The sequence below is a fragment of the Salvelinus sp. IW2-2015 genome, linkage group LG14, assembly GCF_002910315.2.
Source record: "Salvelinus sp. IW2-2015 linkage group LG14, ASM291031v2, whole genome shotgun sequence".
Taxonomy (NCBI): domain Eukaryota; kingdom Metazoa; phylum Chordata; class Actinopteri; order Salmoniformes; family Salmonidae; genus Salvelinus; species Salvelinus sp. IW2-2015.
The window spans coordinates 34,658,126-34,672,851 of NC_036854.1; the positions used below are offsets into that span (position 1 = coordinate 34,658,126).

The window sequence follows — 14,726 nt, forward strand, 5'->3', positions numbered from 1 at the left end:
CCGGCCCTGATCGCTTTGCCATTCATAAATCATGCAACTTGCTTATATGTCTATTATATCTTATCGGGACAAGTAAACCAAAGGATTTCCTCTTAAAAGAATAATGTGCAAATATTGTACAATCCAGGTGTACAAAGCTCTTAAGAGACTTACCCAGAACAACTCACAGCTGAAATCACTGCCAAAGGTAATTTTAACATGTATTGACTTGGGTGAGAATAGTTATCTAAATGAGTGTCTGTATTTCATTTTCAATACATTTGCAAACATTTCTAAAAACATGTTTTCACTTTGTCATTATGGGGTACTGTGTGTAGATGGGTGAGAAACATATTGATGTAATCCATGTTGAATTCAGGCTGTAACACAACCATGTAGAATAAGTCAATGGGTATGAATACTTTCTGAAGGCACTGTATAATCAAGCTGTTTATCAGTCTCTCTGTGACCGCCGATAACTTGGGAACGACGTTCACTGCAAATACAAAGTTACCAATGTCTTTGCATTTGAAGCGAAGGATCAACATAAAATAAAAACCGAGATGACTGCATAAAAATATGAATACAGTACGCCCATAGGCTACATAGGCCTATATATTTCAAATATATTGTAATACATGTTCTATTTGTAGGCTCAATATATTTCATGTGTAACAACGTGCGCATTCATGTGCCAAATAAATCTGTGATTGAGTGCATTATTATAGGTTATAATTATAATGTTAGGGTAAGATTTGAATGGAGAAATCTGGTCAGAGAGCAGCGCAGTATCCATGTTGACACATGCTTTCTGCGTGGTGTTTAGGGAAACGCATGTTACATCTTCTACTGTTGTAGGAAAGCTGCATTGTTAAACACTCGTGAACCTTTCATCGCTATCGGGAAACAAGGCCCTGAGCATATAGGCCTTGACCTAGACGATATCCAAAACATCTAACAATAAACTGAATTCATACATTTTCATTAATTTTAAATTGTAAAGTCATGTCGTCCTACACAATACTGCAACAAATTGTTCCAATCTGTGAGGTAAACTCAATAAAGGATTCAATAATTTCACTGTGTTTTGGATGGAATCAAGCCATTTTGACACCAAAATCGAGCTCCTTAGGCAGAAAATGTAGTCACCTGGCTGGCAATTTTTTTTTGTATTTGGCTGGATACTCTATGTACTTGTGGATAACATTGACACATACGGACGCCGGCCTACTCAAGTTCGTGTTGTCATTTTCATGCGTTGTGGAGTGTGATCCATCTTTTTTTCAGCGTGTACTTTTCGTGTCCCCTCTGTACTGTGTCATTCCCATCCATGCATTAGGTAATTGTGGCACTCTACTCTATTGGTGTTGTAGAGAGATAGATACAGCAGAGTCACTGCTCCATTTCACCTCTGTTGTGAGCAAGGACTGTCCCGTCTTCTCTCTCTGTGTTTTTATTGATTGGGCTTTGAGCTCTCTTGTGTATTTATTTATTTTCTCCTTTTTTGTCTTTCAGGGAGAAGGAGAGGGAGGAAAACCCGGAGGCGGAGTTTGGTGAGACCTGGCTGTTCTTCGGTTGTCGCCAGAGAGATCGAGACTTCCTGTTTAGGTGAGTGTCATTCTGACAAACGTTGGGTCTTTCCCAAATGGCACCCTATTCCCTATGGGCGCTGGTCAAAAGTAGTGCACTATATAAGGAGTGTGATCCCATTTCGGACGCACCCATGCATCCCCAAAGTCTAGCACCCACCTTGGTGACCTTGGACTTTTCCTACAATCAGAGTGCAGATCATCATGTAAACAAACTGTCTGAGTGAGGCTGTTCTGTGACAGCGTGGTTCCATGGAACGTGTCACTTCCTCTGTGTCCTTGACGGCTGTGGCATGATAGAGAAGGCAGTGAGATTGGACCTTGAAGGACAAGACTTTAAACTTCATATGACAGGATTATGGTCTGGCTGCCACATAGGACCACAGAGACACAGTATGTCTCACTAGAACTACACTGTATGGCAGGGATAGGCAACTAGATTCACCCTCGGAACGATTTTTGTCGGAGCGGGTGGTCGGGGGGCCCGGACATAATTAGAATAATTTGTACATTGCGAATTAACCAACTAAGCCCAATAAGAGATTGTATTTTCAAATCATACCTTGATTACATCGAGACACTATCGTTTATGTCTCTTTTTTTATTTGTGGGAATACTTTTCAACAGATTTCCTAAATTAATTAAACAGTTTTTTTGCTGAATTTTTTACAGTATTTTTTTTTACCCAAAACTAAAATCCCCCACAAATAAATATGTACACTGCTCAAAAAAATAAAGGGAACACTAAAATAACACATCCTAGATCTGAATGAATGAAACATTCTTATTAAATACTTTTTTCTATACATAGTTGTGTGCTGACTACAAAATCACACAAATTATCAATGGAAATCAAAGTTATCAACCCATGGAGGTCTGGATTTGGAGTCACACTCAAAATTAAAGTGGAAAACCACACTACAGGCTGATCCAACTTTGATGTAATGTCCTTAAAACAAGTCAAAATGAGGCTCAGTAGTGTGTGTTGCCTCCACGTGCCTGTATGACCTCCCTACAACACCTGGGCATGCTCCTGATGAGGTGGCGGATGGTCTCCTGAGGGATCTACTCCCAGACCTGGACTAAAGCATCCGCCAACTCCTGACAGTCTGTGGTGCAACGTGGCGTTGGTGGATGGAGGCAGACATGTTGTCACAGATGTGCTCAATTGGATTCAGGTCTGGGAACGGGCGGCCAGTCCATAGCATCAATGCCTTCCTCTTGCAGGAACTGCTGACACACTCCAGCCACATGAGGTCTAGCATTGTCTTGCATTAGAAAGACCCAGGGCCAACCGCACCAGCATATGGTCTCACAAGGGGTTGAGGATCTCATCTCGGTACCTAATGGCAGTCAGGCTACCTCTGGCGAGCACATGGAGGCTGTGGCGGCACCCAAAGAAATGCACCCCCACACCATGACTGACCCACCGCAAACCGGTCATGCTGGAGGATGTTGCAGGCAGCAGAACGTTCTCCACGGCGTCTCCAGACTCTGTCACGTCTGTCACATGTGCGTGTGAACCTGCTTTCATCTGTGAAAGCACAGGGCGGTGGCGAATTTGCCGATCTTGGTGTTCTCTGGCAAATGCCAAACGTCCTGCACGGTGTGGGGCTGTAAGCACAACCCACCTGTGGACGTCGGCCCTCATACCACCCTCATGGAGTTCTGTTTTCGACCGTTTGAGCAGACACACTGCACATTTGTGGGCCTGCTGGAGGTCATTTTGCAGGGCTCTGGCAGTGCTCCTCCTAATCCTCCTTGCACAAAGGGAGGTAGCGGTCCTGCTGCTGGTTTGTTTGCCCTCCTACGGCTCTCCACATCTCTGATGTACTGGCTTGTCTCCTGTAGCGCCTCCATGCTCTGGAACTACGCTGACAGACACGCAAACCTTCTTGCCACAGCTCGCATTGATGTGCCATCCTGGATGAGCTGCACTACCTGAGCCACTTGTGTGAGTTGTAGACTCCGTCTCATGCTACCACTAGAGTGAAAGCACCGCCAGCATTCAAAAGTGACCAAAACATCAGCCAGGAAGCTTGGCACTGAGAAGTGTCTGTGGTCACCACCTGCAGAACCACTCCTTTATTGGGCTGTCTTGCTAATTGCCTATAATTTCCACCTTGTCTATTCATTTGCACAACAGCATGTGAAATTTATTGTCAATCAGTGTTGCTCTCCTAAGTGGACAGTTTGATTTCACAGAAGTGTGATTGACTTGAGTTACATTGTGTTGTTTAAGTGTTCCCTTTATTTTTTTGAGCAGTGTGTATATATATATATATATATTAAATATTATATATATTTTACTAAATACGTTGGTGGGCCAAAATAATCATCACGGGCCAGTTTGCCCACGGGCCGCCTGTTCCAGACCCCTACTGTATGGGCTGCTGAGCAACACTGGTACGTACACAGGGACGGGGAGCTTTTAGCTGGGATGGGGCATATCGTTGGATGGAGGGTATATTTTACACTGTAGTGTTACAAAGCTCACACACCCATAAAGAGAAATACAGTAGATATGACACTAGATCATAACAATTTTATTGGTCACATACAGTGGGGCAAAAAAGTATTTAGTCAGCCACCAATTGTGCAAGTTCTCCCACTTAAAAAGATGAGAGAGCCCTGTAATTTTCATCATAGGTACCACTTCAACTATGACAGACAAAATGAGAGAGAAAAAAATTCCAGAAAATCACATTGTAGGATTTTAATGAATTTATTTGCAAATTATGGTGGAAAATAAGTATTTGGTCACCTACAAACAAGCAAGTTTCTGGCTCTCACAGACCTGTAACTTCTTCTTTAAGAGCTCATCTGTCCTCCACTCGTTACCTGTATTAATGGCACCTGTTTGAACTTGTTATCAGTATAAAAGACACCTGTCCAACCTCAACACAGTCACACTCCAAACTCCACTATGGCAGACCAAAGAGCTGTCAAAGGACACCAGAACAAAATTGTAGACCTGCACCAGGCTGGGAAGACTGAATCTGCAATAGGTAAGTAGCTTGGTTTGAAGAAATCAACTGTGGGAGCAATTATTAGGAAATGGAAGACATACAAGACCTGATAATCTCCCTCGATCTGGGCTCCACGCAAGATCTCACCCGTGGGGTCAAAATGATCACAAGAGACGGTGAGCAAAAATCCCAGAACCACACGGGGGGACCTAGTGAATGACCTGCAGAGAGCTGGGGCAAAGTAACAAAGCCTACCATCAGTAACACACTACGCCGCCAGGGACTCAAATCCTGCAGTGCCAGAAGTGTCCCTCGCTTAAGCCAGTACATGTCCAGGCCCGTCTGAAGTTTGCTAGAGAGCATTTGGATGATCCAGAAGAAGATCGGGAGAATGTCATATGGTCAGATGAAACAAAATAGAACTTTTTGGTAAAAACTCAACTCGTCGTGTTTGGAGGACAAAGAATGCTGAGTTGCATCCAAAGAACACCATACTTACTGTGAAGCATGGGGTGGAAACATCATGCTTTGGGGCTGTTTTTCTGCAAAGGACCAGGAGACTGATCCGTGTAAAGGAAAGAATGAATGGGGCCATGTATCGTGAGATTTTGAGTGAAAACTTCCTCCATCAGCAAGGGCATTGAAGATGGAACGTGGCTGGGTCATTCAGCATGACAATGATCCCAAACACACCACCCTAGCAACGAAGGAGTGGCTTCGTAAGAAGCATTTCAAGGTCCTGGAGTGGCCTAGCCAGTCTCCAGATCTCAACCCCATAGAAAATCTTTGGAGGGAGTTGAAAGTCCGTGTTGCCCAGCAACAGCCCCAAAACATCACTGCTCTAGAGGAGATCTGCATGGAGGAATGGGCCAAAATACCAGCAACAGTGTGTGAAAACCTTGTGAAGACTTACAGAAAACGTTTGACCTCTGTCATTGCCAACAAAGGGTATATAACAAAGTATTGAGAAACTTTTGTAGGTGACCAAATACTTATTTCACCATAATTTGCAAATAATTCATTAAAAATCCTACAATGTGATTTTCTGGATTTTTTTTCTCATTTTGTCTGTCATAGTTGAAGTGTACCTATGATGAAAATTACAAGCCTCTCTCATCTTTTTAAGTGGGAGAACTTGCACAATTGGTGGCTGACTAAATACTTTTTTGCTCCACTGTACAGTTGAAGTCGGAAGTTTACATACACCTTAGCCAAATACATTTAAACTCAGTTTTTCACAATTCCTGACATTTAATCCAAGTATAAATTCCCTGTCTTAGGTCGGTTAGGATCACCACTTTTTTTAAGAATGTGAATAGTCAGAATAATAGTAGAGGAGAGGTTTATTTCAGCTTTTATTTCTTTCATTACATTTCAGTGGGTCAGAAGTTTACATACACTCAATTAGTATTTGTTAGCATTGCCTTAAAATTGTTTAACTTGGGTCAAACGTTTCGGGTAGCTTCCCACAATAAGTTGGGTGAATTTTGTCCCATTCCTCCTGACAGAGCTGGTGTAACTGAGTCAGGTTTGTAGGCCTCCATGCTCGCACACGCTTTTTAAGTTCAGTTTCAGTTGGAAGTATGCTTGGGGTCATTGTTCATTTGGAAGACCCATTTGCGACCAAGCTTTAACTTCCTGACTGATGTCTTGAGATGTTGCTTCAATATATCCACATAATTTTCCATCCTCATCTATTTTGTGAAGTACACCAGTCCTTCCTGCAGTAAATCACCCCACAACATGATGCTGCCACCCCCGTGCTTCACGATTGGGATGGTGTTCTTCGGCTTGCAAGCCACCCCTTTTTCCTCCAAACATAACGATGGTCATTATGGCCAAACAGTTCTATTTTTGTTTCATCAGACCAGAGGACATTTCTCCAAAAAGTACGATCTTTGTCCTAGTGCAGTTGCAAACCATAGTCTGGCTATTTTATAACGGTTTTGGAGCAGTGGCTTCTTCCTTGCTGAGCGGCTTTCAGGTTATGTCGATATAGGAATCGTTTTACTGTGGATATAGATACTTTGGTACCTGTTTCCTCCAGCATCTTCACACGGTCCTTTGCTGTTGTTCTGGGATTGATTTGCACTTTTCTCACAAAGTACGTTCATCTCTAGGAGACAGAACACGTCTCCTTCCTGAGCGGTATGACGGCTGCGTGGTCCCATGGTGTTTATACTTGCGTACTATTGTTTGTACAGATGAACGTGGTACCTTCAGGTGTTTGGAAATTGCTCCAAGGATGAACCAGACTTGTGGAGGTCTACATTTTTTTTTCTGAGGTCTTGGCTGATTTCCTTAGATTTTCCATGATGTCAAGCAAAGAGGCACTGAGTTTGAAGGTAGGCTTGAAATACATCCACAGATACACCTCCAATTGACTCAAATAGTGTTAATTAGCAGAAGCATCTAAAGCCATGACATAATTTTCTGGAATTTTCCAAGTTGTTTAAAGTGACAGTGAACTTAGTGTATGTAAACTTCTGACCCACTGGAATTGTGATAGTGAATTATAAGTGATATAATTGTCTGTAAACAATTGTTGGAAAAATTACTTGTGTCATGCACAAAGTAGATGTCCTAACCGACTTGCCAAAACTATAGTTTGTTAACAAGAAATGTGTGAAGTGGTTGAATAACGAGTTTTAATGACTCCAACCTAAGTGTATGTAAACTTCCGACTTCAACTGTATTTAGCAGATCTTATTGTGGGTGTAGCGAAATGCTTGTGTTCCTAGCTCCAACAGTGCAGTAGTATCTAAAACAATTTACAACAATACACACACATCTAAAAGTAAAATAATTGAATTCAGAAATATATAAATATTAGATTGTGCAATGTCAGTGGCATTGAATAAAATACAGAAGAATAGAATACTGTATATACATATGAGGTATGTAAACCTTATTTAAACATTATTAAAGTGACCAGTGAATCCATGTCTATGTACATAGGGCAGCAGCCTCTAAGGTGCAGGGTTGCGTAACCGGGTGTAATCCTGCTAGTGATGGCCGTTTAACAGTCTGATGGCCTTGAGATAGAAGCTGTTTTTCAGTCTCTCGGTTCTAGCTTTGATGCACCTGTACTGACCTTGCCTTCTGGATGATAGGGGAGTGAACAGGCCGTGGCTCGGGTGGTTGATGTCCTTGATGATCTTTTTGGCCTTCCTGTGACATCGGGTGCTTTAAGTGTCCTGGAGGGCAGGTCATTTGACCCCGGTGATGCGTTGGACAGACCGCACCACCCTCTGGAGAGCCCTGCGGTTGTGGGTGGTGCAGTTGTCGTACCAGGCGGTGATACAGCCCGACAGGATGCTCTCAATTGTGCATCTGTAAAAGTTTGTGGGTCTTTGGGGCCAAACCAAATTTCTTCAGCCTTCTTCACCACACTGTCTGTGTGGGTGGACCATTTCAGATCGTCAGTGATGTGTACGCCGAGGAACTTGAAGCTTTCCACCTTCTCCACTCTGGTCCCATTGATGTGGATAGGGGCATGCTCCCTCACTCCATCCGTTTCCTGAAGTCCACAATCGGCTCCTTTTGTTTTGTTGACGTTGAGTGAGAGTTTATTTTCCTGGCGCCACTCTCCTAGGGCCCTCACCTCCTCCCTGTAGGCTGTCTCGTCATTGCTGGTAATCAGGCCTACTACTGTTGTGTCGTATGCAAACTTGATGATTGAGTTGATTGAGTTGGAGGCATGCGTGGCCACGAAGTCAAGGGTGAACAGGGAGTACAGGAGGGGGCAGAGCATCTACCCTTGTGGGCCCCCTGTGTTGAGAATCAGCGAAGTGGTGGTTGGTTCCTACCTTCACCACCTAGGGGCGGTCCATTAGGAAGTCCAGGACCCAGTTGCACAGTGCGAGGTTCAGACTCAGGGCCCCGAGCTTGGAGGGTACTATGGTGTTGAATGCTGCGCTATAGTCAGTGAGGTATTCCTCTTGTCCAGATGGGATAGGGCAGTGTGCAGTGCAATGGCGATTGCGTCGTCTGTGGATCTATGAGGGTGGTAAGCAAATTGAAGAGCGTCTAGGGTGTCAGGTATGGTAGAGGTGATATGCTCCTTGACTCGTCTCTCAAAGCACTTCATGATGACAGAAGTGAGTGCTATGGGGCGATAGTCATTTAGTTCAGTTACCTTCGCTTTCTTGGGTACAGGAACAATGGTGGACATCTTGAAGCAAGTGGGGACAGCAGACTGGGATAGGGAAAGAATGAATATGTCCGTAAACATTCTAGCCAGCTGGTCTGCGCATGCTCTGAGGATCCGGCTAGGGATGCCATCTGGGCCGGCAACCTTGCGAGGGTTAACACGTTTTAAATGTCTTACTCACGTCGGCCTCGGGGAAGGAGAGCCCACAGTCCTTGGTAGCGGGCCGCGTCAGTGGCACTGTGTTATCCTCAAAGCGGGCGAAGAAGGTGTTTAGCTTGTCTGGAAGCAAGACGTCGGTGTCCGGCACGTGGCTGGTTTTCCCTTTTTAGTCCGTGATTGTCTGTAGACCCTGCCACTTACGTCTCATGACTGAACTGTTGAATTGCAACTCCACTTTGTCTCTGTACTGTGACTATAACCAAAGATAATTATCTTGGGAGGTAATACGGTTGGCATTTGATTGAGGTATTCTAGTTCCTTGTCTAGTTTTGAGTTTCTGTGTGTTATTATAATCACACCATGAGTAGTTAATCATGAAACATACACCCCCGCCTTTCTTCTTCCCGGAGAGTTCTTTATTCCTGTCTGCGCGATGTACTGAGAACCCAGATGGCTGTATAGATGGGGACAGTATATCCCGAGAGAGCCATGTTTCCGTGAAACAGAGTATGTTACAATCCCTGATGTCTTTCTGGAAGGAGATCCTCGCCCTGAGCTCGTCTACTTTATTATCCAGAGACTGAAGGTTAGCGAGTAATATACTCTGGAGCAGTGCATGGTGTGCACGCCTCCTGAGTCGGACTAGAAGTCCACTCAGAATACCTCTTCCCCGCCGGTGGTGTTTTGGAGCAGCCTCTGGAATAAGTTAAATTGCCCTGGGGGGTACAAACAAGGATCCAATTCGGGAAAGTCGTATTCCTGGTCGTAATGCTGGTGAGTCACCGGTGCTCTGATATCCAAAAGTTCTTTCCGGATTTATGTAATAACACAAAAAAAATTCTGGGCTAATAATGTGAGAAATAACACACAAAAAAACAAAATACTACAAAGTTGCTTAGGAGCTAGAAACAGACCTGCCGTATCTGTCGGCACCATCTTACTTTAAATCGATTCAATTGCAGTTCCAAAGACTTGAAACCATTTTTATTTCAAACCAAACTTACTTAACAGAGAATGCAAATCTACCAAGCTTTCCTCAAATGACTCATAACACTACCAACACAAGGCCATGTGAAGGTCAGTGCACCAATCAAAGCTGTCTTCTGATTAGATCACAAAATGGTGCATTGGTCGCAGAAATCATGAAAGAACAGGTCAAAGAAAAATCGCCTTCTATCTCTTTGTTAAAAACGTCCTCACAGCCAGGTATCCTGGGCTGATGGGTGTTTGTTCACAACGTGGGTCTCTCTATCTGGGGCAATTCAAAATGGAGGCCCCCCCGTGAAGACTGAATCGATTTAACATGTGCTAATGAGCATGAAACAGCTGTATCAATCAAATCCAAATGCTACATTTTTGGTAAGACGTAAGCAATATTTTTCTTGCACTGTAGGAAGGCACATTTGGATTCATGTTATGTATGAAACTGTATGTTTACTGTGTGAATGACCCATGTCAGCATCATATTTCAAACATGTTCTCTTGCAGCATGATAAAATCATTATATTAATCTTTACTCCAGAAAAAAAACAGCCTGCAATGTTTCACATTGTTCTTTATTATTAATATTATTATTACTCTTATTGACCTAACCCGACTAGCCATCAGTGGGGGTCTGAAATGTGAACTGATAGAAAAAATGAAGTGTTCCCTTTGATGCTAAATATATCCTGTGTTCCTAGGCTAAACCCTGACATCTTCGGTGTGACATTATAGAGTAAAGTTCATTCCAGAATGTTCTTTTAAAAGCAAACAGGCTCTGGGATCAGCCTAATCAACCCCAACATTTAACATCTGTGTTAGAGGTTGACACCAATCTGACCTCCAGTCTGTTACGCGCAACCAGACACTCGGACCCCCTGCAGTTTGCACTCATTTTCTCCCTTACCCTCCCACCCTCCCTCTCTCGTTCCCTCCTCGTACACTCCCTCCCTCTTCATGGATTGTGATTTCACTGCTGAGGGAAATGGGGTTACTGGGCTCTTGTTCAGGACCATTAAGGGCCAGAGTCCCACAACTGGACCAGGGCTGTTTTCTCTGTCAATACACACCAGGGTTTGACTGAGGCCAACGTGCTTCTACACCTGCATTACTAGCTGTTTGGGGTTTTAGGCTGGGTGTCTGTACAGCACTTCGAGATATTAGCTGATGTACGAAGGGCTATATAAAATAAAATTGATTGAAAATTGATTGAGAAGAGCATGGCGCAGTGGGGTGTGGGTGGGACCCCTGGTACCAGGATGTTAACCGTTCAAACAGAAATTAAAGTTGCATGATATTGCCTGACATTCAACAGAATAGAGGGGTAAGGAGAGAGAGAGGGAGGAATTGGAAATGGCAATGCTGTATGTCTCTCATGAAAGTCTTATACAGTCAGGTCCAAAAACTGTTGACACCCCTGATAAAGATGAGTAAAAAAAGACTATATAAAATAAATACAAATACTGAGCTATATTGTATGCTAAAAAATGAGGAAATTATATGTTATACTAAGAGAAAGAGATTTTGTATAACAAGTACTTTTTTTCTCAAAAAGATAGTTGTCAAAATGATTGGCACCCCTAAAGATTCTTATAAATATAAACAAACAATTAAATCTCCATTAACATTCTACTTTTTTAAGTTGACCTCAGTATAATAAACTGTATTGTGACCTTCCATGGCTTCCTGTTTCACTGGGGTATAAAAATGAGGTAATTCGCATGTCAAATCTTTGTCATCAAAGATGGAACAGTGGTAGACTTTCCTGGTATTGGACCCATGTGGATCTTGTCCCCACGCCCAAGGAGGAAGATATTTTGTGAGACAAAGTAAATTATAATGGCCAAAGTTGGAGAATTACAGAATTTGTATTTTATGCAGTCATTTTTTGCTCATCTTTATCAAGGGTTCCAATCATTTTGGACCTGACTGTATATCTGCAGAGAATATGTTGTCATGCTTTCCCCCCTAGACTTTTCTGTTAGTCAATGCCTCACGTTAAAGGGTCAGTGTTCATTGTTTTTATTTGAAAACCAGGAAGTGAACCCTCATCACTGCTCAGTTGATACCTTAGGTGACACACGGGGCAGTCTAGGACACACGCCCTCTTCTTTCTCTTTTTTTCTTCCCTCCTGTTTTTTCTCTTGTTATTCTAGTGCAGGAATTATCAACTAGATTCAGCCTCGGGATGATTTTTTTCTTGAGCGGATGGTCAAGGGGCCGGTACATAATTACAAATAATTTGTAGAGTGCAAATTGACACCAAGAAGCCCAAACAGATATAATATTTGACTAAAACTTTATAATTTCAAACCTTGCTTACATTTGGATATGATCACGTCTCTCAATTATGCATGGGAAATACTTGAGAACAAATTTCCAAAATTAAAATCACTTGGAGCTGATTTCCTGGTGTTTTAACTTTTTTTTATTTTTATGTCCAACAATGAAAATTCACCCCCAAAAATCTCTCTCTTTTTTTTGCTCAGAAAACTTGGGGCGCCAAATAAAACCATCGCGGGCCAAATTCAGCTAGCGGGCCGCCAGTTAAAGAACCCTGTTCTTGCGTTTAACATACTTGGTAATCTAGGGATTTATTTGCAGGGCTGTCAGAGGTAAAAAAAAATATTATAATAATAATTGTTTGTAATGAGTCATCCAGATTAACATGGTAATGGGGTTGTTGCAGCAACAACACATAACATTTAACCCAATGAAGGTGAACGAGAAAGAAGTAACGAGCTAAATGGAAAATAACAACAATAAATCTCCTTTGCTCTACTCTCCTGCAGTATTTACTGCATTTTTACTCATTCTAGTCATGGTCTCCTTATTTTATTAAAAGTAGCTTTTAAAAGTCTCCTGGCTACTGCAAAACGATCTTCACCAGAGTTCCTTTAACCAGACCACATATGTTGTCCAGTCTGCCTGTCTGTCGACTCTCTATCCTCTCAACCTTGCTAAGGTTCTTCACCGGCTCAGAAAACCCAGTAGACCTTACTGTTGCTACCTACCCAAGGCCCTATTAAAAAACATATTGAGATGGAACACACACAGTGTTGTGGCAAGGATAGGTGGATTGATTGTAAAAATATGCTTATAAGAGGGCCTCGACCTTGCTTATGAAATCCATATTTGACCATTTATCTTCCATTAAATAAGACGTATCGGTGGCCTGTGGTTTTTATACGTAGGCTTGTACACACGGCTGGGATGGAACTTTATTGAGCTTGACTGTTTTTTGTCTATTTTGGAAATGAAAACTGTTTTCATGCCCTGAACTAACTCTCTTTTTCTTCTCCTCTTGCGCTTCTCTTATTCTTCTCTGTTCTCTTGCTCTCTCCTCTTTCTCTCTCTCTCTCTCTTTTCTCCTCTTTCTTCTCTTCTCTTCTTGCTCTCGCTCACACTTCTTTATTTTTTCCTCCAGAGAGGAGCTGCAGGGGTTTGTGGGTAAAGGAACCCTGACCCATCTGAAAGTGTGTTTCTCGCGAGACACTCAGATGGGGACAGAGACCAAGACAGGAACTAGATACGTCCAACACAACCTGCTCCTCCATGCCAAAGACATCATCAACCTCCTCCTCAAAGAGAATGGATACCTCTACGTCTGCGGGTGAGCTTAGCTTTGATGGTGGTGATGAAGATGTCAATAGGAAAACCATGGAATAGTCTGGTTCATTATTTTAGTGGCTGTGGATCTGGATTTACTGACTTAATTACTTTGCTCCCACAGTGATGCTAAGAACATGGCTAAAGACGTGAACGAAACCCTGATACAGATGGTATCAGCAGAGCTTCAGCTGGATAAACTAGATGCCATGAAGAGATTGGCTGGACTCAGGGAGGAGAAACACTATTTACAAGACATATGGTGCTGAGTGAATGAATCTTCAACATATCTTATGTCACAGACCGAAAAGATCCTTATATAATTTTAGTGGGCCATTCATTTCTTTTAAGCAACACAAACTGACCACATGGATTGGGTTACATGTTGTTCCTCTTGCCTCATAGCACCTGACCATAAACTTCATAAACTGACCATAGAAGATTGAGTTTCAAGTACTGTAGTTGTTTTATAGTGGAATTATGCAAGACTAACACACTGCCTGTTCAGCTTACTCCTCATCCTACTTCACATTCTTGTCTACCAATACTTTTTTGCTGTGTGCAAAAATGTGTCCAAAATACAAAAGGTGTGTTTGCTTGAAAAGGTTTAAAGGTCTCTGATGTATTTCTTATGCTCACTGTATGATGATAATGAGTGATATGGTGGGTGAAACTTATCTTGGCACGCGTACAAGACAAGATTAAACCCATTCAGAGATAACGATCAAAGGTAATGCATTTTGATTGATATGGGATGATTGTGTTTTAATTTGAGAATAATTCAATTGTTGAAGGTGACTTTCCTCACTAGATGAAGCTGTAGTCGGCGGTTAGTTAATTGAAGGATTTTCGCTATGGGCCTTCCACCGTACCCTAGAGAGACTTCTCAGAATTACATCTTCAGACACTGCTAGTCTTTATATATCAGCAGGCCTCTCGTCAGGATGGGAGAGGGAAAAGATGTTGACAGTCTCCACAGCTGGGCTAGACTGGGCTGGGGCTTTGTATGAGAATGGATGACATCATCACACTCAATAAAGCTTCGCCAAGTAAACAAATCAACTTCTGCTTGTCTGTCAGAGGAAAGTATAGGCCTGTCCATGAGGTTGAACCGGGGTGGAGAATTGTGTTACGGACTGGACAAATTGGAGGAATTTTAAACACAGTCCAATGAATACCAGAGCGGATTGGACGTTATCAATAAGTCTCGGCCACTTTCTCCTGCTGCTCCACTTTGTCAGAGGATCATCAAATCAGTAGTGGTGGTTTGAAACCGTTGTCCCTGCA

General features: G+C 42.6%; 1 protein-coding gene across 1 annotated transcript in view; it reads left to right on the top strand.

Annotated features, from left to right (window-relative positions):
* Positions 1-14,501, top strand: part of LOC111972954 (methionine synthase reductase) — a 41,951-nt gene extending 27,450 nt beyond the window's left edge. Inside the window, exons 13-15 of the mRNA XM_024000070.3 lie at positions 1,495-1,587; positions 13,258-13,443; positions 13,564-14,501. Coding sequence (XP_023855838.2) covers positions 1,495-1,587; positions 13,258-13,443; positions 13,564-13,708 — 424 coding nt within the window. The 3' untranslated portion in view covers positions 13,709-14,501. The remainder of the gene's footprint in view (positions 1-1,494; positions 1,588-13,257; positions 13,444-13,563) is intronic.
* Positions 14,502-14,726: the final 225 nt, after the last annotated feature.